Source organism: Arachis stenosperma, chromosome 5 (genome assembly GCF_014773155.1).
Source record: "Arachis stenosperma cultivar V10309 chromosome 5, arast.V10309.gnm1.PFL2, whole genome shotgun sequence".
NCBI classification, from domain to species: Eukaryota; Viridiplantae; Streptophyta; class Magnoliopsida; order Fabales; family Fabaceae; genus Arachis; species Arachis stenosperma.
This window is the reverse complement of record NC_080381.1, coordinates 109552778-109576485: the sequence shown is the minus strand read 5'-3', so window position 1 is coordinate 109576485 and position 23708 is coordinate 109552778. Positions and strand designations below refer to the sequence as shown.

General features: G+C 40.4%; 1 protein-coding gene across 1 annotated transcript; it reads right to left on the bottom strand.

Moving 5' to 3' along the window:
- Nucleotides 1-16116: 16116 nt before the first annotated feature.
- LOC130981042 (uncharacterized) lies at nt 16117-17133 on the bottom strand. The gene has a single exon (XM_057904682.1). It carries the CDS (start codon nt 17131-17133, stop codon nt 16117-16119), a length of 1017 nt encoding a protein of 338 aa, XP_057760665.1.
- Between the last annotated feature and the right edge of the window lie 6575 nt (nt 17134-23708).

Genomic DNA, 23708 nt, shown 5'->3' with positions numbered 1-23708 from the left:
CTTTCTGTTTCATACTTTCTTCTCAAATATCTCAGGACTTGCTTAGGGACAAGCAAGTATTAAGTTTGGTGTTGTGATGCCAAGGCATCTTAGGCTAGTTTCACTAGCATTTTTCTATTAGTTTTAGTTGTTTTATGCATTTTCTTGAGCTTAAAGTAACCAAGATTGGTTAAATGAACAACAAAGCAATGAACCATCCAAACAGTATGATTTTGATGCAAATTCCATGAGTTTTTAGTTATATTACTTGAATGCTATGAATGGATGATTTCTCATGAAATTTTGCAAGACTTTGATGCAATTGTTTGGATGATTTCAGGGAAGAAGAGGCTAGGCAAGGAAGCAACAAAATCAATAAAGGAAACTTGAATATCAAATGTGGAGTTTAAGCTCCAGTTTAAGCCTAAACTGGAGCTTAAACGCCAGAATCATGAGAAAGGAGGAAATGCTGTAACTGGCGTTTAACCTCCAGTTTAACCTTAAACTGGAAGTTAAACGCCAAAATGAGAAAGGCACTAAGAGGCATTTCCACGTTTAACCTCCAGTTTAACCTTAAACTGGAGGTTAAACGCCAGAAGCAGGAGAGGCACCAGGAGCATTTCCACGTTTAACCTCCAGTTTAACCTTAAACTGGAGGTTAAACGTGTTCGACTATTTCTCTCCTCCAGGGTTGCCTTCTCATTTTCCATGTTTAACCTCCAGTTTAACCTTAAACTGGAGGTTAAACGTGTTCGACCCAATTGCTCCTCCAGGGTTGTTTTCTTCATTTCCACGTTTAAGCTTCAGTTTAACCTTAAACTGAAGCTTAAACGTGTTCGACATTTTACACTCCTGGGTTGCTTTCTTCCAATTCCACGTTTAAGTTTCAGTTTAACCTTAAACTGAAACTTAAACTTCAACTTAAACGCCACCTTTTGAAAGGGTTTCTGGGCCAAATTTATTGAAGTTTAAGTTAGCATTTGAGCACAAATATTAACTTAAACGTATTATGGTATGAAACCCAATTGAATATCATGGTTTATGGGATTGGGCCGGAAGAATTGATGAGTCTGGAACTTCAATTTGTTGAGTCTTGTGTCATTACTTGTTTATCACTAAGTTTGCTCAATGAATGTTACAGAATGGGATCACAGCCTCATCAGGATTATGGATCATAAACCCAAAGCAAAAGGAAATCAAGAAAAAAAGCCTCAAAGCCCAAGAAACTCAACAGAAGCTCAATTTAGAAAGTGTATAAATAGGATAGAATTAAAGTTAGTTGACACTTTTGACACTTTGGAACTTTTGATCATTTTGCTATTTTTCATACTTTGTAATTGAATTCAGAGCTATGACTCACTAAACCCCTTTCATTGGGTTAGGGAGCTCTATTGTAATTCAATGAATCAATAATAGTTTTTATCTTCTTCTTCAATCTTTTCTCTTGAATTTTGTTAGAAAGCTTCTCGATCTAATTCCATTGGGTAGTTGTCTTGGGAAAGAAACTACCTATAATTGGAATCCTTCGGAACCTTGGGAAAGGAATGATGGATTCATGCTAGAGAAGCTTTCTCACAGTGAATTGGATTGGGGTTTGGATGGATATTGTGACATGTAATCCTACCAAATTGTGGTTCATGAAACTGTGTGGCATAATCAGTGATCGAGCATCATCTCTTCTTATGAACATTTAAACCAAGGGATTGGGAATTTGTTTGTTTTTAGAGAGAATTGGTGAGCCAAGGAATTGGGATCCAATCATATAAGATTGCCAAGCAAGATTCAATGAATGCATTGGTTGAGGAAGAGATGAAAATGTTTTGATTCGGAGATTTCAATATCTCCTGACCCCAATGAACTCCCCATCTCTGATCTACCCTTTTCTATTTACATTCTGCAAATTTCAATTCATGCAATCACCCCAATTCCCTTTTACTTTCAGAAATTTACTTTCTCGCACCTTAATTCTCGCAATTTAAGTTTATGCAATTTCAATTCCTTGCAATTTACGTTTTCTGCCATATTTACTTTATGCAATTCACATCCAAAAGTTGATTCCGCTCAACTAAACAAACTTCTAATTCGAATTGCTCATTCAACCAATCCTTGTGGGATTCGACCTCATTCTATTGTGAGTTTTTACTTGACGATAACCGGTGCACTTGCCGGAAGGAATTTTGCCGTTCGTGCAATTTCCTAAAATCGTAGCATAACAAGTTTATGCGCATCACAAAGGTAAGTGTCACTAACGTTGTCGATCAATTGCTCTCTCCACGTTAGCTTCCACGTTAACTAAGTTAACGTGGGAGTTAACGTGGCTTATGGAGGCTTGGCCAACGTTAGTGACAAAGGTGAATGTCACTAACGTTGGCTTCTCTTTTGCTTCTTAACGTTAGAGTCCACGTTAACTAAGTTAACGTGGCAACTAACGTGGCCAATTATGAGCTTGGTCCAACGTTAATGACAAAGGAGATTGTCACTAACATTGACCTTGTTGTCTTCTTCCACGTTAGAGTTCACGTTAACTTAGTTAACGTGACTCTTAACATGGGCTATGATGGCTTCGAGGGCGTTATTGGCGATTACCTTTCTCCCTAACTTTGCAAGCTAGCTCCCATTCCACGTTAGAGGTCACATTAGTTAAACTCACGTGGCTGCTAATGTGGTTCTTCTTTGCTTCTTTTATCCTAAAATCAAGCAACAAAGTGCATCAAAGTTCTAGTACAAGTCATGAGTCATGTGATGAGCGGATAATTTATACACTTTTTGGCATTGTTTTTAGTATGTTTTTGATATGATATAGTTAGTTTTTAGTATATTTTTATTAGTTTTCAGTTAAAATTCACTTTTCTGGACTTTACTATGAGTTTGTGTGTTTTTCTGTGATTTTAGGTATTTTCTGGCTGAAATTGAGGGACCTGAGCAAAAATCTGATTCAGAGACTAAAAAGGACTGCAGATGCTGTTGGATTCTGACCTCCCTGCACTCGAAGTGGATTTTCTGGAGCTACAGAAGCCCAATTGGCGCGCTCTCAACGGCGTTGGAAAGTAGACATCCTGGGCTTTCCAGCAATATATGATAGTCCATACTTTGCCCAAGATTTGATGGCCCAAACCGGCGTTCAAAGTCACCCTCAGAAATTCCAGCGTTAAACGCCGGAACTGGCACCTAAATGGGAGTTAAACGCCCAAACTGGCATAAAAGCTGGCGTTTAACTCCAAGAAGAGTCTCTACACGAAAATGCTTCATTGCTCAGCCCAAGCACACACCAAGTGGGCCCGGAAGTGGATTTTTATGTCATTTACTCATCTCTGTACACCCTAGGCTACTAGTTTTCTATATATAGGACCTTTTACTATTGTATTTTCATCTTTGGATCTTTGGATTATTTTTAGATCCTTTGATCATCTTTGGACATATAGTTCTTAGATCATTGGGAGGCTGGCCTCACGGCCATGCCTAGACCTTGTTCTTATGTATTTTCAACGGTGGAGTTTCTACACACCATAGATTAAGGTGTGGAGCTCTGCTGTACCTCGAGTATTAATGCAATTACTATTGTTCTTCTATTCAATTTCGCTTGTTCTTTATCCAAGATATCACTTGTTCTTCAACTTGATGAATGTGATGATCCGTGACACTCATCATCATTCTCACTTATGAACAAGGTGACTGACAACCACTTTTGTTCTACAAGCAACCAAGGCTTTAGTGAATATCTCTTGGATTCCTGATTGCACGATGCATGGTTGATCGCCTGACAACCGAGTGCTCGCCTGACAAACGAGCCAACCATTCCGTGAGATCAGAGTCTTCGTGGTATAGGCGAGAACTGATGGCAGCATTCAAGAGAATCCGGAAGGTCTAACCTTGTCTGTGGTATTCTGAGTAGGATTCAATGACTGAATGACTGTGACGTGCTTCAAACTCCTAGTAGGCGGGGCGTTAGTGACAGACGCAAAAGTATCGATGGATATTATTCCGGCCTGACCGAGAACCGACAGCTGAATTTCGCGTGCTGTGACAGAGCATATGCAATCGTTTTCACTGAGAGGATGGGAGGTAGCCATTGACAACGGTGAAACCCTACACGAGCTTGCCATGGAAAGGAATAAGAAGGATTGGATGAAGACAGTAGGAAAGCAGAGAGACGGAAGGGAAGGCATCTTCATGCGCTTATCTGAAGTTCCTACCAATGAATTACATAAGTATCTCTATTTTTATCTTTTATGTTATTTTCGTTCATCATCATATCCATTTGAGTCTGCCTGACTAAGATTTACAAGATGACCATAGCTTGCTTCATACTAACAATCTCCGTGGGAACGACCCTTACTCACGTAAGGTATTACTTGGACGACCCAGTGCACTTGCTGGTTAGTTGTGCGAAGTTGTGTAATGCCATGGAATTGAGCTACCAAGTTTTTGGGGTTCATGACCGGGATTATGAGAGTTGTGAAAAGTATTGTTCACAATTTCGCGCACCAAGTTTTTGGCGCCGTTGCCGGGCATTGTTCAAGTTTTGAGCAAGCTTTTGGTCCGGTAACATCAGTGCCAAAATCTGGCAACAGCACCAAGTTTTTGGCGCCGTTGCCGGGGATTGTTCGAGTATGGACAACTGACGGTTCATCTTGTTGCTTAGATTAGGTATTTTTTTTCAGAGTTCTTAAGAATGAATTCTAGTGTTTCAAGGTGATGTTCTTATCATCACCAAAGCTGATTGATTTTCATCAATTTAGCTCTTGAATGCAATGTCCTGCTGAAGCTTGGCTGGCCATGTCTAATTCCTTTAGACTGAAGCTTTAGACTAACATTGCATGATTCCTGGAATTCTCATTAAGAATTTTGATACCTTTATTTTCCTTTTCACTTAATTTTCGAAAAACCCAAAAAAAATTACAAAATCATAAAATCCAAAAATATTTTTTGTTTGAGTCTAGAGTCTCATCTTAAGTTTAGTGTCAATTGCATGTTTCTGTTCTTATTGCATTCATGCATGTGTCCTCATTGATCTTCAAGCTGTTCTTGATGATTTCCTTGTTTTGATCTTTGAATTCTATTGACTTGAGTGTTGCATTCTCATTTTGTTAGTGTCAATGGTATACAAACTGCTAAGTTTGGTGTCTTGCATGCATTATTATTTGATTTTAGTTGCATTTTGATTATTCCTTATTATTAAAAATCCAAAAATAATTTTAATTTGTGTCTTTTCAAGTCAATAATACAGAGAATTGAAGATTCAGAACATACTGCAGAGGAATCACACAGAAAAAGCTGGGCATTCAAAAATGCCCAGTGAAGAAGACAGACTGGCGTTTAAACGCCAGCCAGGGTGCCTGGCTGGGCGTTTAACGCCCAAAAGGGTAGTAGTTTGGGCGTTAAACGCCAGAATGTGCACCATTCTGGGCGTTTAACGCCAGGATGGCACAAGGGGGAGAATTTTGTTTTCAAATCAAATTTTTTTAAGTTTTCAAAGTTTTTCAAAATCAAATCTTTTTCAAATCATATCTTTTCAATCAAATGTTTTCAAAATCAATTTCTTTCCTTTTTCAATGATACTTACTATCAATTAATGATTTGATTCAACATTTCAAGTATGTTGCCTTTTCTGTTGAGAAAGGTTTAATGTTTGAATCATATTTTTTCTTGATAGCCAAGTAATTAATTTTTAAAATCAAATCTTTTTAAAATTGTTTTCAAATCATATCTTCTCAATCACATTTTTTTTAAAAACCAATCATATCTTCTTAACCTCATCTTTTTCAAAATAGTTTTCAATCAAGTCTTTTTGATTTCTAATTTCAAAATCTTTTTTAAAAAATTATTTTATTTCTTTCCCACTTTTATTTTCGAAAATTAAGTAATGTTTTTCAAAAATATTTTCAAAATCTTTCACCTAATTTTCAAAAATTACTTCCCTTCTCCTCACATCCTTCTATTTATGGACTAACACTATCCCTTAATGCAAAATTCGAACTCCATTCCTTCTGATAAGTTCGAATTTTCTACTTCTGTCTTCTACTCTTCTTTTCCTCTGACACTTCAAGGAATCTCTATACTGTGACATAGAGGATTCCACATTTTCTTGTTCCCTTCTCTTTCTTATGAGCAGGAGCAGAGACAAAGGCATTCTTGTTGAAGCGAAAGCTAAGAGAAGCTAAAGCACAACTCTCTTTAGAGGACCTGACCGAATTCTTCAAGAAAGAAGAACACATGGCAGCCGAAAACAACAATGCCAATAATGCAAGGAAGGTGCTGGGTGACTTTACTGCACCTACTCCCGATTTCTATGGGAGAAGCATCTCTATCCCTGCCATTAGAGCAAACAACTTTGAGCTTAAGCCTCAATTAGTTTCTCTAATGCAACAGAATTGCAAGTTCCATGGACTTCCATTGGAAGATCCTCATCAGTTTTTAGCTGAGTTCTTGCAAATCTGTGACACTATCAAGACTAATGGGGTAGACCCTGAGGTCTATAGACTTATGCTATTCCCTTTTGCTGTAAGAGACAGAGCTAGAACATGGTTGGATTCTCAACCTAAAGAAAGCCTGGACTCTTTGGAAAAGCTAGTCAATGCCTTCTTGGCAAAGTTCTTTCCACCTCAAAAATTGAGTAAGCTTAGAGTGGAAGTCCAAACCTTCAGACAGAAGGATGGAGAATCCCTCTATGAAACTTGGGAAAGATACAAACAATTAATCAGAAAGTGTCTTTCTGACATGCTTTCTGAATGGAGCATCATAGGTATTTTCTATGATGGTCTCTCTGAACTATCCAAGATGTCTTTGGATAGCTCTGCTGGAGGATCTCTTCATCTGAAGAAGACGCCTACAGAAGCTCAAGAGCTTATTGAAATGGTTGCAAACAACCAATTCATGTACACTTCTGAAAGGAATCCTGTGAACAATGGGACAAATCAGAAGAAAGGAGTTCTTGAGATTGATACTCTGAATGCCATATTGGCTCAGAACAAGATATTGACTCAACAAGTCGATTTGATTTCTCAAAGTTTGTCTGGAATGCAAAATGCACCAAGCAGTACTAAGGAAGCTTCATCTGAGGAAGAAGCCTATGATCCTGAGAACACTTCAATGGAAGAGGTGAATTACCTAGGAGAACCCTATGGAAACACCTATAATTCTTCATGGAGAAATCACCCAAATTTCTCATGGAAGAATCAAGAGAGACCTCAACAAGGTTTCAACAACAATAATGGTGGAAGAAATAGGTTTAGCAATGGCAAGCCTTTTCCATCATCTTCTCAGCAACAGACAGAGAGTTCTAAGCAGAATACCTCTGACTTAGCAACAATGGTCTCTGATCTGATCAAAACCACTCAAAGTTTCATGACTGAAACAAGGTCCTCCATTAGAAATTTGGAAGGACAAGTGGGTCAGCTGAGCAAGAAAATTACTGAACTCCCTCCTAGTACTCTCCCAAGCAATACAGAAGAAAATCCAAAAGGAGAGTGCAAGGCCATCAATATGGCCGAATTTTGGAGAGGAAGGAGAGAAAGTGAACGCCACTGAGGAAGACCTCAGTGGGCGTGCACTGACCTCCATTGAGTTCCCCAATGAGGAACCATGGGACTCTGAGGCTCAAAATGAGACCATAGAGATTCCATTGGAATTACTTCTGCCATTCATGAGCTCTGATGAGTATTCTTCCTCTGAAGAGGATGAGTATGTCACTGAAGAGCAAGTTGCTAAATACCTTGGAGCAATCATGAAGTTAAATGACAAGTTATTTGGAAATGAGACTTGGGAGGATGAACCCCCTTTGCTCACCAAAGAACTGGATGACTTGTCTAGGCAAAAACTGCCTCAAAAGAGACAAGATCCTGGGAAGTTTTCAATACCTTGTACCATAGGCACCATGACCTTCAAGAAGGCTTGTGTGACTTAGGGTCAAGTGTAAACCTCATGCCCCTCTCTGTAGTGGAGAAGCTAGGGATCTTTGAGGTGCAAGCTGCAAAAATCTCACTAGAGATGGCAGACAACTCAAGAAAACAAGCTTATGGACTTGTAGAGAATGTTTTGGTTAAGATTGAAGACCATTACATCCCTACTGATTTCATAGTCCTAGAGACTGGGAAGTGCATGGATGAAACCATCATCCTTGGCAGACCCTTCCTAGCCACAGCAAAGGCTGTGATTGATGTTGATGGAGGTGAACTGATCATTCAAGTGAATGAAGAATCCTTTGTGTTTAAGGCTCAAGGATATCCCTCTGTCACCATGGAGAGGAAGCATGAAGAGCTTCTCTCAAATCAGAGCCAAGCAGAGCCCCCACAGTCAAACTCTAAGTTTGGTGTTGGGAGGCCACAACCAAACTCTAAGTTTGGTGTTGAACCCCCACATTCAAACTCTAAGTTTGGTGTTGGGAGGTTCCAACATTGCTCTGAGTATCTGTGAGGCTCCATGAGAGCCCTCTGTCAAGCTACTGACAGTAAAGAAGCGCTTGTTGGGAGGCAACCCAATGTTATATTTTATCTATTTCTCTTTGCTATTTTATGTTTTTTGTAGGTTGATGATCATAAGAAGTCACAAAATCAATTGAAAAAGCAAAAACAGAATGAAAAACAGGAAGAAAAACAGCACACCCTGGAGGAAGAACCCACTGGCGTTTAAACGCCAGTGAGGCTAGCAGTTGGGCGTTTAACGCCCAGTCTGGCACCATTTTGGGCGTTTAACGCCAGAAAGGGGCACCAGACTGGCGTTAAACGCCAGAAAAGGGCAAGAACTTGGCGTTAAACGCCAGGAATGGGCACCAGCCCGGCGTTTAACGCCAGAAATGGCTCAAAACGTGATTTTGAATGCCATTTGGTGCAGGGATGACTTTTCCTTGACACCACAGGATCTGTGGACCCCACAGGATCCCCACCAACCTCACCACTCTCTCTCTCTTCTTCACCCATTCACCAATCACCTCAACTCCTCTTCCCCAAAAAAAAAACCTCTCCTATATAAACCCTTCTTCACCCCTTCATTTTCACACAACCTAAACACCACTTCTCCCCCTCTTTGGCCGAACACAAACGCCATTCCCTCCTTCCTCATTTCTTCTTCTTCTACTCTCTTATTTCTTCTTTTGCTCGAAGACGAGCAAACCTTTTAAGTTTGGTGTGGTAAAAGCGTTGCTTTTTCGTTTTTCCATAACCACTTATGGCATCCAAGGCCGGAGAAACCTCTAGAAAGAGGAAAGGGAAGGCAAAAGCTTCTACCTCCGAGTCATGGGAGATGGAGAGATTCATCTCAAGGGTGCATCAAGACCACTTCTATGAAGCTGGGGCCTTGAAGAAGGTGATCCATGAGGTCCCTTTCAAACTCAAAAAGGGTCAACTTTAATCAAAGGTTGGACCAAGTCCTCACAGACATTTGTGAAGAGGGAGCTCAATGGAAGAGAAATTCAAGAGGAAAGCCGGTTCAACTGAGAAGGCATGACCTCAAGCCCATCACTAAGAAAAGGATGGAGCAAACAAGAGACCCCACTCATCATGAAATCCCTGAGATGCCTCAAGGGATGCACTTTCCTCCACAAAACTATTGGGAGCAAATCAACACCTTCCTAGGAGAATTGAGTTCCAACATGGGACAACTAAGGGTGGAGCACCAAGAACATTCCATCCTCCTCCATGAAATTAGAGAAGATCAAAGAATCATGAGAGAGGAGCAACAAAGACAAGGAAGAGACATTGAGGAGCTCAAGCACTCCATAAGACCCTCAAGAGGAAGAACAAGCCGCCATCACTAAGGTGGACCCGTTCTTTAATCTCCTTGTTCTTTATTCTTCTGTTTTTCGAAAATTTATGCTTATGTTTATCCATGTTTGTGTCTTATGATCATTAGTGTCTTAGTGTCTATGCCTTAAAGTTATGAATGTCCTATGAATCCATCACCTTTCTTAAATGAAAACTGTTTTTAATCACAAAAGAACAAGAAGTACAGGATTTTGAATTCATCTTTAAAACTAGCTTAATTAGTTTGATGTGGTGGCAATACTTTTTGTTTTCTGAATGTATGCTTGAACAGTGCATATGTCTTTTGAATTTGTTGTTCATGAATGTTAAAATTGTTGGCTCTTGAAAGAATGATGAAAAAGGAGACATGTTACTGAGGATCTGAAAAATCATAAAAATGATTCTTGAAGCAAGAAAAAGCAGTGAATACAAAAAAAAAAAAGAGAGAAGGAGAAAAACGAAAAAAAAAAGGGGAGAAAGAAAAAGAAAAGAAAAAGAAAGAAATAAAGTTGTGATCCAAGGCAAAAAGAGTGTGCTTAAGAACCCTGGACACCTCTAATTAGGGACTTTAGCAAAGCTGAGTCACAATCTGAAAAGGTTCACCCAATTATGTGTCTGTGGCATGTATGTATCCGGTGGTAATACTGGAAGACAGAGTGCTTTGGGCCACGGCCAAGACTCAATAAGTAGCTGTGTTCAAGAATCATCATACTTAACTAGGAGAATCAATAACACTATCTGGATTCTGAGTTCCTAAAGAAGCCAATCATTCTGAATTTCAAAGGATAAAGCGAGATGCCAAAACTGTTTGGAGGCAAAAAGCTACTAGTCCCGCTCATCTAATTTGGAGCTAAGTTTCATTGATAATTTGGAGTCTATAGTATATTCTCTTCTTTTTATCTTATTTGATTTTCAGTTGCTTGGGGACAAGCAACAATTTAAGTTTGGTGTTGTGATGAGCGGATAATTTATACACTTTTTGGCATTGTTTTTAGTATGTTTTTGATATGATATAGTTAGTTTTTAGTATATTTTTATTAGTTTTTAGTTAAAATTCACTTTTCTGGACTTTACTATGAGTTTGTGTGTTTTTCTGTGATTTCAGGTATTTTCTGGCTGAAATTGAGGGACCTGAGCAAAAATCTGATTCAGAGACTAAAAAGGACTGCAGATGTTGTTGGATTCTGACCTCCCTGCACTCGAAGTGGATTTTCTGGAGCTACAGAAGCCCAATTGGCGCGCTCTTGACGGCGTTGGAAAGTAGACATCCTGGGCTTTCCAGCAATATATGATAGTCCATACTTTTTCCAAGATTTGATGGCCCAAACCGGCGTTCAAAGTCACCCTCAGAAATTCCAGCGTTAAACGCCGGAACTGGCACCTAAATGGGAGTTAAACGCCCAAACTGGCATAAAAGCTGGCGTTTAACTCCAAGAAGAGTCTCTACACGAAAATGCTTCATTGCTCAGCCCAAGCACACACCAAGTGGGCCCGGAAGTGGATTTTTATGTCATTTACTCATCTCTGTACACCCTAGGCTACTAGTTTTCTATATATAGGACCTTTTACTATTGTATTTTCATCTTTGGATTTTTGGATTATTTTTAGATCCTTTGATCATCTTTGGACATCTAGTTCTTAGATCACTGGGAGGCTGGCCTCACGGCCATGCCTAGACCTTGTTCTTATGTATTTTCAACGGTGGAGTTTCTACACACCATAGATTAAGGTGTGGAGCTCTGCTGTACCTCGAGTATTAATGCAATTACTATTGTTCTTCTATTCAATTTCGCTTGTTCTTTGTCCAAGATATCACTTGTTCTTCAACTTGATGAATGTGATGATCCGTGACACTCATCATCATTCTCACTTATGAACAAGGTGACTGACAACCACTTTTGTTCTACAAGCAACCAAGGCTTTAGTGAATATCTCTTGGATTCCTGATTGCACGATGCATGGTTGATCGCCTGACAACCGAGTGCTCGCCTGACAAACGAGCCAACCATTCCGTGAGATCAGAGTCTTCATGGTATAGGCGAGAACTGATGGCAGCATTCAAGAGAATCCGGAAGGTCTAACCTTGTCTGTGGTATTCTGAGTAGGATTCAATGACTGAATGACTGTGACGTGCTTCAAACTCCTAGCAGGCGGGGCGTTAGTGACAGACGCAAAAGTATCGATGGATATTATTCCGGCCTGACCGAGAACCGACAGCTGAATTCCGCGTGCTGTGACAGAGCATATGCAATCGTTTTCACTGAGAGGATGGGAGGTAGCCATTGACAACGGTGAAACCCTACACGAGCTTGCCATGGAAAGGAATAAGAAGGATTGGATGAAGACAGTAGGAAAGCAGAGAGACGGAAGGGAAGGCATCTTCATGCGCTTATCTGAAGTTCCTACCAATGAATTACATAAGTATCTCCATCTTTATCTTTTATGTTATTTTCGTTCATCATCATATCCATTTGAGTCTGCCTGACTAAGATTTACAAGATGACCATAGCTTGCTTCATACTAACAATCTACGTGGGATCGACCCTTACTCACGTAAGGTATTACTTGGACGACCCAGTGCACTTGCTGGTTAGTTGTGCGAAGTTGTGTAATGCCATGGAATTGAGCTACCAAGTTTTTGGGGTTCATGACCGGGATTATGAGAGTTGTGAAAAGTATTGTTCACAATTTCGCGCACCATCATGCATCATCCAATTTGTCATATAATTCATGCAAAATTCTCATGAAATCATGTAAAGTGCACAATGTATGCTTGAATCAAGATGTAAGTGAATATCCACCCAAAATTGTCTTATTTCTTAAGGAAATGCATGAAACTACCCTAAAAACAGTAAAGAAAGGTCAGTGAAACTGGCCAAGATGCCCTGACATCACAACATCAAACTTAAAGCTTGCTTGTCCCTAAGCAAGTACTGGAACAAGAGAATGATGAATGGAATTCCAAGAGAAATGAGTCATTCTTGTGGAAGTTGTGTCCCTGGTTTTATGGTGGTTTCATGCATAGCAACTTAGGTTCATTCCTTCACTGGCTTTCAGACCTTTATCATGTCCTAGAATACTTACTTGATTGCATCCCATGAGACTTTTATTCATTGATCCTTTTGTTGTCATTTCAGTGCTTATTTGTGTTCTTAGGCTAAGTGCTCTGTAAGGGGGTAACTCTTTAGAATAAGCTTTCAGCCAACACTCCCGAACCAGTTGGTTCAAGGTGCTAGGTGTTGAAACACCTCTAAGAACTTACTTCCTCAAGCCTCTCCCCCATACATACACACCACAGGCACATGGTTTGTTTATTTTCTTTCCTTGAGGTCTTAGTGTCCAGCACCTCTTTGGGCTACTAAATGTTCTGTAGCAAAGATTGCTCTTGATAGTGGACTTTCAGCTGATAATCCCGAGTTAGTTAACCCAAGTTACCAGGTGATAAAGTACCCCTGAGAGCTTAGTAATCCAAGAAGATCCTTGGTACAAGAACACCACAGACACATTCTTCAAGACTCAAACCCTTGGTGCCTAGTCTCTTTTTTTACTATTTTTCTTTTACTCTTCAACTTTGATTGTTCTTTCACTTTTTCTTATTAGGATCTTGTTATTTAGCCTCATGGGGTGTGTTTCAAGCATATGATTCAGGACAGATAGTTGTCTTCCCACCTTGTTGGTGAACCAACTTAGCTAACTTATGATTACACCACAAACTTAGGAACTTACTCCATAATATGAACTCCACCCTGGTCCTTTATAAATCACTCATTCTCTTTTTATTTGATTCAAAAGGACAAGCATACAATTAAGTAAGGAAAAGATGCAGTGACATTCAGACTAACAAACATAGACCTAATCAACGAAAAGTTTAAAAGACAGAATTTAAAAATTTTTCAATCTATCATGGAAGCATGTTCTATTTCATACAAGATCTTCCTTATTTAAAGCATAGAAAAAGATGGACCAAAGAAGGAACTCCACCACCTTTTACTCATGTGGATGCCCATGCTCTCCTTCTTGCTTGTCCTCTTTGTATTCTCTTGCATTTCCTTGCATCCGTGCCAGTCTTGCTTGTTTCCAATCTTCAAGTGCCTTCCTCACTGATTCATGGCTCTCTTCCACCCTTTTTCTTTTTTCTCGTACTAATTCATCCTTCACTTCTTCATACCTTGTGTTTCCCGGATGCAAATTAGGCAGCTGTCCTACTAAGTATCCGAGCCTGGCTTGAGTGTTTATATGATGCCCAGTCTCGCTCATGTAAACTCCTTCTGCGAATGCCCTTTGTTCGTCCCATAATTTTGCTTGTTCTATTTGTTTTCGATGCATCTCATGTATATGTGCACCTTGATATGCTTGGATGTTGATTAGCTTCTGGATGGATCCTTGTTGTTAATTTTGCCTTTGTTCTATCCTGTGAAAGGTTTCATTCCATTGTTGTCCTTGACTCAGTTGCTGCTCCATCATCTGTTTTTTCCACTCCCCTTGTTGAGTCATCCATCTTGAGAATGATTCCTATTGTTGCCCCATCATCTGTAATTGAAGCTCTTTCTGTGCTCCTTGGCTTTCAAAATATTGTCTAGATAGGCCATCAATGGCTTCCTGCAGTTGGTGCATATCCAAAGTGGCTGGTGCTTGCCCCTCAAAGACTTGTCCTTCTACTAACTGAGGGGCTGGCCTCTTCCTTTGCTTCCGTTGAGGCAGGGGGGATGCGGCAGCATGCATCCGTCGAACGGTTATTGAAATGCCCTCTTTTATCCATACAGGGTTCTCATCTTCAAACACCACCCCAGTTTTGTTGCATAGTCGGTAAATAGTGCTGGGGTAACCTAACTTTCCTCTTGAGTCACTTTTCTCTGCCATCTTTCTGATGCCTGCGGCTATGAGTTCATGAACCTTGATCTCTCCTCCTTTGAGTATACAGTGCACCATTGTGGCTCTCTTGAGATTCACCTCTGAGTTGTTCCCTGCTAGGAGGATGGATCTCCTTACAATTTCGAACCATCCTTTTGATTCCGGGGTGAGGTCTCCTCTCTTGATGAACCTTGGTCTCCTATCAGCATATCTTTCCCAGTTAGCTCCTGGTACACAAATATCTTGCATGATCTGGTCATAATTGGGGCTGTTGTCCATTCTTGAATGATAACTCTCCTCTTCAAATGGGATGGACCGTAGTTTTAATGCCCTCATGACACTCATGGGACTGAAATCCACAATCTTTCCTCTCACAAAGCTTGTATAGGACTCATTTGCCTTATCATACCGGACCACATTTGCATAGAACTCTCTTATAAGATTAGCATTCACCTTAACAATAGGATCAGTGAGGACCTCCCATCTTCTCTTTTCTACCTTCTTTGTGATTTTCGGGCACTCAGTTTTTCTGACTTGAAATCCAAGTTCATAAATTATTTCCTTATCAACCATCCACCCGTACTGCAACGCATGGTAGAAGCTTCTAAATTTCTTTTCATCATACGAGTGTTGCTCCATAGGTTCCTTTCTCTTTCTTCTTTTAGAGCTCGAAGACGCCATGAATGGGAGTTAGTGTGTGAAGGTGGTAAGGGTGTGGAGACTTTTGGTTGTTTAGGATTGAGTGCAATGAAGGGAGTGAGGGGGAGTGTTTTTAATGTGGTAAGAATGGTTCGGTTCCGAAGAGGGGTGTGTTAAGTTGGGCGTTTGTAATGTGAAGGTGGTATGGAGGGAGAGCTACTTATATAAGGACGTGGTGGGTAAATAAAGGGTTTGGATCGATGATTTGAGTGTGAGATGGACGGATGGGGTTATGCATGGAGAGAGGACAAGGATCATCAACTTTATGAAGAATTTTGTCCCGTCTTCAATGGTCTCATCCTTTTCAATGTTGCATGGCAACATTTTTCAATGCATCCCCCCTTGAGGCACGTGTGTAGTACCCTCCTTTTGTGGTGTCCAAACCTTCCTCATTCAATTGTCCAATCAAATCCCTTCAATGCTCTTCTCCTTTTTCCTATAAGATAGAATAAAGAATAATTAATATCATTGAAAAAGCTAAACTTTTTGGCAAAAGTACTATGGAAAAAATTAGATTGCTTATTCATGAATACCAACTAACTAACTAACTATGTATCCTTATATGCACCTTGGTGGGGTGACACCAAACTTAGTTTGTAGCAATGTGATGAAAAGGTTTTGTTCAAGGCTTCAAGAATAGCATGATCTGAATTGCATTCATGCTCTCTTTGTATGCCTTGAATACCAAACTTGTTCTTCACTATATACTGCATAATAAGGATTTCACCAAGTGTTTGTCAAGTTTAGGTTGGAATTCATGAATCAGTACTATTTTCTAAAAGCATGTAAAACATGGGTTGCATCCCATGAAGCACTTCTTTAGCATCACTAGCTTGACATTTCTCCTTCATCAGGGAGGTTGATAATGTTTCAAGTCTTCTCCTCTGGCAGTAGACCTATATCCAGTGGTTGTATCAATGATCTCTACATGTTCCAAGGAGAGAACTCTGTTGATAGTGAAGACCTTAGGTAACTGAGATGGTACAGTGGGGAGATCTGGGGGGATATCTGGGAAGTAAGATAAGATCACTTTATCCCCTGGAGAGAAGTCCTCGGTAGGTATCTTCTTGTTCCTCCACCTCCTTGGTACCTTCTTCTTTGTTCCTTGTGATGTTGTCTTTTTCTTTGTGACCTCCTCCTCTAAGGAAATGTGGTTACTGGTCTCATATGATTCTGGTGGTTTAGGTTCCTCCTGATTCTCTTTGAGCTGTGGCAATTGCTGTTTGCCTTGTTCCTCAATCAATGGGATTTCCAGAGGTGCTGGTTGTGCTTCAGTGCTTGTTTCTTCCTTTAGTATCTCACATTGATCTTTCTTTGGTTCATTGTTCTCTTGATATGTTTCTTGTGAGTGCATGAAAACATTGAAGGTGAGCTGTTCATCATGGATCCTCAGAATGAGCTCCCCTTGCTCCACATCTATGAGTGCTCTGGCCGTAGCTAGGAATGGTCTTCCCAATATGATTGGGTGAGTGTGACTCTCTTTCATGTCCAATATGACAAAGTCTGTTAGGAGGAAGTATTTCCCAACCTTCACCAACACGTTTTTCACCACTTCTATTGCTTGTTTTTGAGTTTTGTCAGCCAGCCTGATGACTACATCTGTGGGCATTATCTCATTAATCTGCAGCCTCTTCATAAGGGATAAGGGCATTAAGTTGATGCTTGCTCCCAAATCGCAGAGTCCTTTATCAAACATGGTTTCTCCTATAGCACAGGGAATGTAGAAACTCCTTGGGTCCTTTCTTTTTGTAGGCAATTCTGGTTGAATGAGAGCATTGCACCCCTTATTCATCACTATAGTTTGGCCTCCCTTGAGTGAGCTTTTCCTGGGAAGCAGCTCCTTCATATACTTGATGTATGCTGGCATTTGTTGGAGGGTCTTGATGAATGGTATGTTTACATGGAGGGATGCAAACAAATCAAGAAACCTTGAGTATATTCTCTTCTCCACAGCACCATTGAGTAATTGGGGAAAGGGTGCATAGAGTCTCAGCAACTCCTGTTGTGAGATTTTGGGTTCTTAGTGATCTTTTTCCTGCTTCTCTGCTGAGGTATCTTCAGGTTGTTCTGACAGCTTGTTTGGCTTGCCCTTGGTCTCCTGACCACTTATAGTGACCATCTTGCAATCTTCCCATCTTACTTTGTTTGTTTCTCCTCTCAGATTTTTCTCCGTATCACTTGGGAATCCCTCTGTAGGTTTGGGAATCTGCTCAGAGAGATAACCCACTTGAGATTCCAACCTCTTGATGGTGTCTCCCTGGTTCTTAAAGTTGGCTCGCACTTCCTCCTTGAACACCTTGTTGTCTTGAATCTCTTTGCATATGCCCTCAAGTAAGTTCTCAATCCTTGAGAGTCTGTCATCAGAAGGTGATGGTGAGTTGAGATTGGAGGAATGAGAATGGTTAGGTTGGCTTTGGTATAGGTATTGAGAAGGGTTGTTATGTGAGTGTTGATATGGTCTAGGTGTGGCATGTTGTTGAGCTATGTTGCTGGGATTTGGACGTCTTTGATCTTGGCCTTGGTCTTGTTGATTTTCCCATCCAAAGTTGGGGTAATTTCTCTATCCAGAGTTGTAAGTTTTGGAGTATGGATCATGGACTTGTTTAGGTGAGTTTCCCACATAGTTGGCTTGCTCCCAATCACCTTCTTCTCCTATTTTTACTCCTTCTTGAGTTGGTGATGAGGTGATGGCTGCTGCAACTTGGTTCTCTTCCACCTTCTTGGTAAGATCTGCTAGCTGCTTGGTGATCATCTTGTTTTGGGCTAACAGTGCATCCATGTGGTTCAGCTCCATTACTCCTCTAGTGTTACTTCTTTCAGAGGCATAGAAGTAGTCATTCTCAGCAACTGTTTCGATGACATCTATGGCTTCTTCAATGGTTTTCTTCTTGTTCAAAGAGCCTCCTGATGAATGATCCACAGCCTTCTTTGGTTCATAGGAAAGACCTTCATAGAAGATGTGAAGTTGGACCCACTCATTAAACATCTCTGGTGGGTATCTCCTTGTTAGGTCTTTGAACCTTTCCCAAGCTTCATAAAGTGTCTCCCCATCTTGCTGTCTGAACGTCTGCACTTCAGTTCTCAGCCTATTGATCTTTTGAGGGGGTAAAACCTTGCCAAAAACTTGTTCACTACTTCCTCCCAATTTGTCAGGCTTTCTTTTGGAAAGGATTCAAGCCATTTGGATGCCTTGTCCCTGAGTGAAAAAGGGAACAAGAGCAGCCTATAGACATCCGGGTGGACTCCATTGGACTTCACTGTGTCACAAATCCTCAAGAAGGTGGTCAAGTGTTGATTCGGATCTTCTTGAGCACCTCCTCCAAATGAGCAATTATTCTGCACAAGAGTGATGAGCTGAGGTTTTAGCTCGAAATTGTTGGCATGTATGGTGGGCTTCTGAATGCTGCTCCCACAGTTTCCAGGATTAGGATTGATATAGGATCCTAAGACCCTCCTTTCTTGCCCAGCACGGTTGGCATGGCCTTGATTATGAACCTCCTCTTCATGGTTGTTCTCCAAATTCTCTTCCATGTTGGGTTCAAAGTACTCTTCCTCTTCTTCAGCACCTACTACTCTTTTTCCTCTTGCTTCCCTCCTTAATCTAAGGAAGGTCCTCTCAGGTTCAGAATCAAAGGAAGTTGAAGCCCCGCTTCTTCTCCCTGTCATACAATCAACAAGGCACGAGCAAGGAAATAAATGCAGCAACTATTCTAAAAAAAATGTTGTTAGTGTGAGTGATGCAATATATCAAACAGTTAGTGGGTGAGTGAAAAATATCGTAAACAACTGGAATAAAAGGGTAAAGGAATGGGAGGAAAACAACTAAAACTGAAAGTAAATTGCTCAAATAGAAATTTAAATCAGCAAAATAAAAAAAATGCTCAATTTAGTTATCCTCCAACTTAATCATTGTTGATACAAAATCAATCCCCAGCAACGGCGCCATAAACTTGATGCATGGAAAATCCGTCTAGTAATAAATCTCCCTTCGGCAAGTGTACCGAATTATCGTCAAGTAAAAACTCACTATAGAGTGAGGTCGAATCCCACAGAGATTGATTTGATCAAGCAACTTTAATTAGAGGAATGTTTTAGTTGAGCGAACCAAAATTTGACTTGAGAATTGCAGAACATTAAATTTCAGAAAGGTAAATAGCAGAATAAGTAAATGCTAGAAATAAAGAGCTGAATGTAAATGGCAGAAGGTAAATGGCAGAATCTTAAATGGGAATGGGGGATATGCTCATAAAAGTAAATGGCAGAAATTAAAGAGAATGGGTAAGATCAGAAATGGGGAGTTCATTGGGCTTAGGAGATGTTGCATTCTCCGGATCAAATTCATTTTCATCTCTTCCTCAATCAATGCATTCATTGATCTCCTTGGCAATCTTAAGTGATCAAATTCCAATTCCTTGGTAATCCAATCTCTCAAATCTTGATCAATAGCCAATTCCTTGGTCAATTGCTCATGAGAAGAGATGAAGTGTGGTCACTGATTATACCACATGCATTCCCAAATCAAGTATTGGTAGGATTATAGTCACATATCCATCCATACCCAATTTGGTGCAGCATGAGAAAGCATTTCTAGCATGATCCCTTCATTCCTCTTCTAAGGTTTCGAAGAGACCCAAATATGAATAGTTTCTTTTCCAAGATAACTACCCAATTGGATGAAGATTGAAAGCTTTCTAGTAAAATCAAGAGAAAAGATAGAAGAAGAAGAATGAAAACCAATATTGATCCATCAAATTGCAGCAGAGCTCCCTAACCTAATGAAAGGGATTTAGTTGTTCATAGCTCTAAAAATTGAAAACAAAGATGGAGAATACATCATGAAAGTAAAACTAGAAGTTGCAGAGAAAGTAAATACAGAGAGTAGTTCTATGCCCAAGGCTTCCTAAAGTTCCAACTCTTTCTAATTCAAAGCTACTCTTATATATACTACTCTTCTGATCTTCTAGTTGGTTCTTCAAATCTTGGGTGTGGGCCTCTTGGATCTTGAGTTTGAAGCAGTTATCCTCTTTATTGGGCTTAGCTTTGCTTGCAGAGAGAAAATGTGAAGTAGGCAGGGACTTTCGCTTAGGACGTTAGTGGTGTCAACGTTAAGTAAAAGTGTGGGTTCGAGAACGTTAGTGACAATCACCTTTTTCACTAACGTTTCTCACCCAAATATGATCACATTGACTTCAACGTTAGTGGCACTAACGTGACCACTAACGTTGCCTCTTGGTCCTTCGCATACGTTATTGGGACTTACCTTTCCCAATAACGTGGTGAGTCACCGCTTCTCCCTACGTTAGAGTCCACGTTAACTAGGTTAACGTGGCTTCTAACGTAGTGATGCCAATCCTTCGAGAACGTTAGTGACACTTACCTTTGTCACTAACGTTCCAATGTGCCCCTACTTCCCACGTTAGAGTCCACGATAACTAGGTTAACGTGGCTTCTAACATAGTAATGCTAGCCATCTCCAACGTTTGTGACAAAGGTGAGTGTCACTAACGTTGGCTCATCATCTCTTTATCCACGTTAGCTTCCACGTTAACAAAATTAACGTGGGAGTTAACGTTGCTCATGGTGGCTCTAAGGTGTTCATCCCAACATTAGTGACAAAGGTAAGTGTCACTAACGTTGTCGATCAATTGCTCTCTCCACGTTAGCTTCCACGTTAACTAAGTTAACGTGGGAGTTAACGTGGCTTATGAAGGCTTGGCCAATGTTAGTGACAAAGGTGAATGTCACTAACGTTGGCTTCTCTTTTGCTTCTTAACGTTAGAGTCCACGTTAACTAAGTTAACGTGGCAACTAACGTGGCCAATTATGAGCTTGGTCCAACGTTAGTGACAAAGGAGATTGTCACTAACGTTGGCCTTGTTGTCTTCTTCTACGTTAGAGTTCACGTTAACTTAGTTAACGTGACTCTTAACGTGGGCTATGATGGCTTCGAGGGCGTTATTGGCGATTATTTTCTCACTAACTTTGCAAGCTAGCTCCCATTCCACGTTAGAGGTCACGTTAGTTAAACTCACGTGGCTGCTACCGTGGTTCTTCTTTGCTTCTTTTGTCCTGAAATCAAGCAACAAAGTGCATCAAAGTTCTAATACAAGTCACGAGTCATGCATCATCCAATTTGTCATATAATTCATGCAAAATTCTCATGAAATCATGTAAAGTGCACAATGTATGCTTGAATCAAGATGTAAGTGAATATCCACCCAAAACTATCTTATTTCTTAAGGAAATGCATGAAACTACCCTTAAAACAGTAAAGAAAGGTCAGTGAAATTGGCCAAGATGCCCTGGCATCATCTCCCTTATTGTTTTTGCACAACTCACAGTAACTCTTATGGAGACAAGTTCTACTTTTATTTAATTGAAGTGAAGACTTGAAATACATTGCATTTTCTTTCTTGTAAAAAAACTCATAAAGACTTCAAACAAAAATTAAAAAAAAAAACTAAGCATGAAACATAAACTATCCTAGCATGATTATTCAAAGAGTAAATAAAGCAAACTTAAACATAGTGCAGAAATTCGGAAAGTGTCAACCATGGGAATCCTTGAGCAGCTTCATCTTCAATTCATTAGCCCCTTCCCTTTGTCCTTCTTCTTGGGAGGGGATGAGCCACCTTCATCTGGCTTGGAGGAACCTTCTTGAGCCTCGGCATCCTTGGGCTTCCAAAATCCTAGCCTCCTCATGTAGTTCTTCTCATCTTTCTTATGTTTGGCTAAGATTTCCTTTTGTCTTGCACTTAGCTCTTCCATCCCTTGCATGAAAGTTGGGTATCCTGGGTTTAGAGCGGCAACATCATTACACAAGTGATTCAGCTTCGCTTGTGTGTTGATGTCATACTGCCTCCTAGATAATGTCCTGGCATCATAGAGATGCCTGAATTCGGCCAAGTTCCTCTGTTGCCACTTGCCTTGCTCTCCTATTTTGTCTAGTGCACTTCCTCATATGCTCCCAATTCTCTTGGAGTTGTTGAACATTTTGGTTGACTTGGCTCCATTGTTGTTGTTGAGCCTCCTTGAATTGGTTGACATCTTCCCTCGAATGGTGTAGATCTCCCCTCATTTGGTGTACATCTCCTTGCAGTTGCTCCTAATTGAAACCTTCTGGAAATTGTTGATATTGGTGGTGTGGTGGTGGTTGAAGTGCTAGGAATTGAGGTTGCTCTTCTGCCTCTCCCTCTGCTTGTTGATGTTGTGGTTCATGAGCATGGGCTCTTCTTTCTCTAGCCCTATTAAGTGGGTGGATAGCCACCCTTTTTGCCATTTTCTTAGCAGTGATGAACTTGTCCTGCTTCACAAGCACTTCATCAATAATGTTTTCAACTCCAGCCTCATCATACAGCCTTTGTATGATGCTAGGGAATGACAACCTTGTGTTGTCATTGGTGCTTTTTAGCACTTTGTTGATGTTGTTGGCAATCATCTCCCCCACATTGATGTTCTCTCCTTTTATGATGCTGTAGATGAGCACATCTCTCTCCTTGGTCACCTCTGAAGTGTTGGATATAGGGATTAGGGATCTCCTCACAAACTCTAACCACCTTCTAGCTTGGGGGCTCAAATCTCTTCTCCTCAATTGGTTGGGTATCCCATCCTTGTTATTGATCCACTGCACATTCATCATACATATTTCGCTCAAAATCTCCTCGAACCCACCCAGGGTTTTGCTGCTTCATTCTCTCTTCAAAGCTCCAAGTGGAGCTTGTCCTCTTCACCATTAGCATTCTCTCTATGCTAGAGGGACTGTAGTGTTGCACGAAATTTTGATCTCTAACAATGGTGCTCAACTTGGTATGCGCATTTATAACTCAGCAGTTTCTTCACAACTTCGCATAACTAACCAGCAAGTGCACTGGGTCGTCCAAGTAATAAAACTTACGCGAGCAAGGGTCGATCCTACGGAGATTGTTGGTATGAAGCAAGCTATGGTCATCTTGTAAATCTCAGTTAGGCGGATAATAAATGATTATGGAGTTTTCGAATAATAATAATAAATAAACAGGAAATAAAGATAGAAATACTTATGTAAATCATTGGTGAAATTTTCAAATAAGTGTATGGAGATGCTTTGTCCCTGTTGGATCTTTGCTTTCCTACTGCCTTCCTTCAATCCTTCTTACTCCTTTCCAAGGCAAGCTGTATGTAGGGCATCACTGTTGTCAATGGCTACATCCCATCCTCTCAGTGAAAATGGTCCAAATGTTCTGTCACAGCACGGCTAATCATCTGTCGATTCTCGATCATGTCGGAATAGAATCCATTGATTCTTTTGCGCTTGTCATCACGCCTAACAATTGCGAGTTTGAAGCTCGTCACATTCATTCAATCCCTGAATCCTACTCAGAATACCACAGACAAGGTTTAGACTTTCCGGATTCTCATAAATGCCGCCATCAATTCTAGCTTATACCACGAAGATTTTGATTA

Excerpts from the sequence above, each read along its gene's own strand:
- LOC130981042 (XM_057904682.1), bottom strand. The coding sequence starts at position 17,133 with ATGCCAGCATACATCAAGTATATGAAGGAGCTGCTTCCCAGGAAAAGC.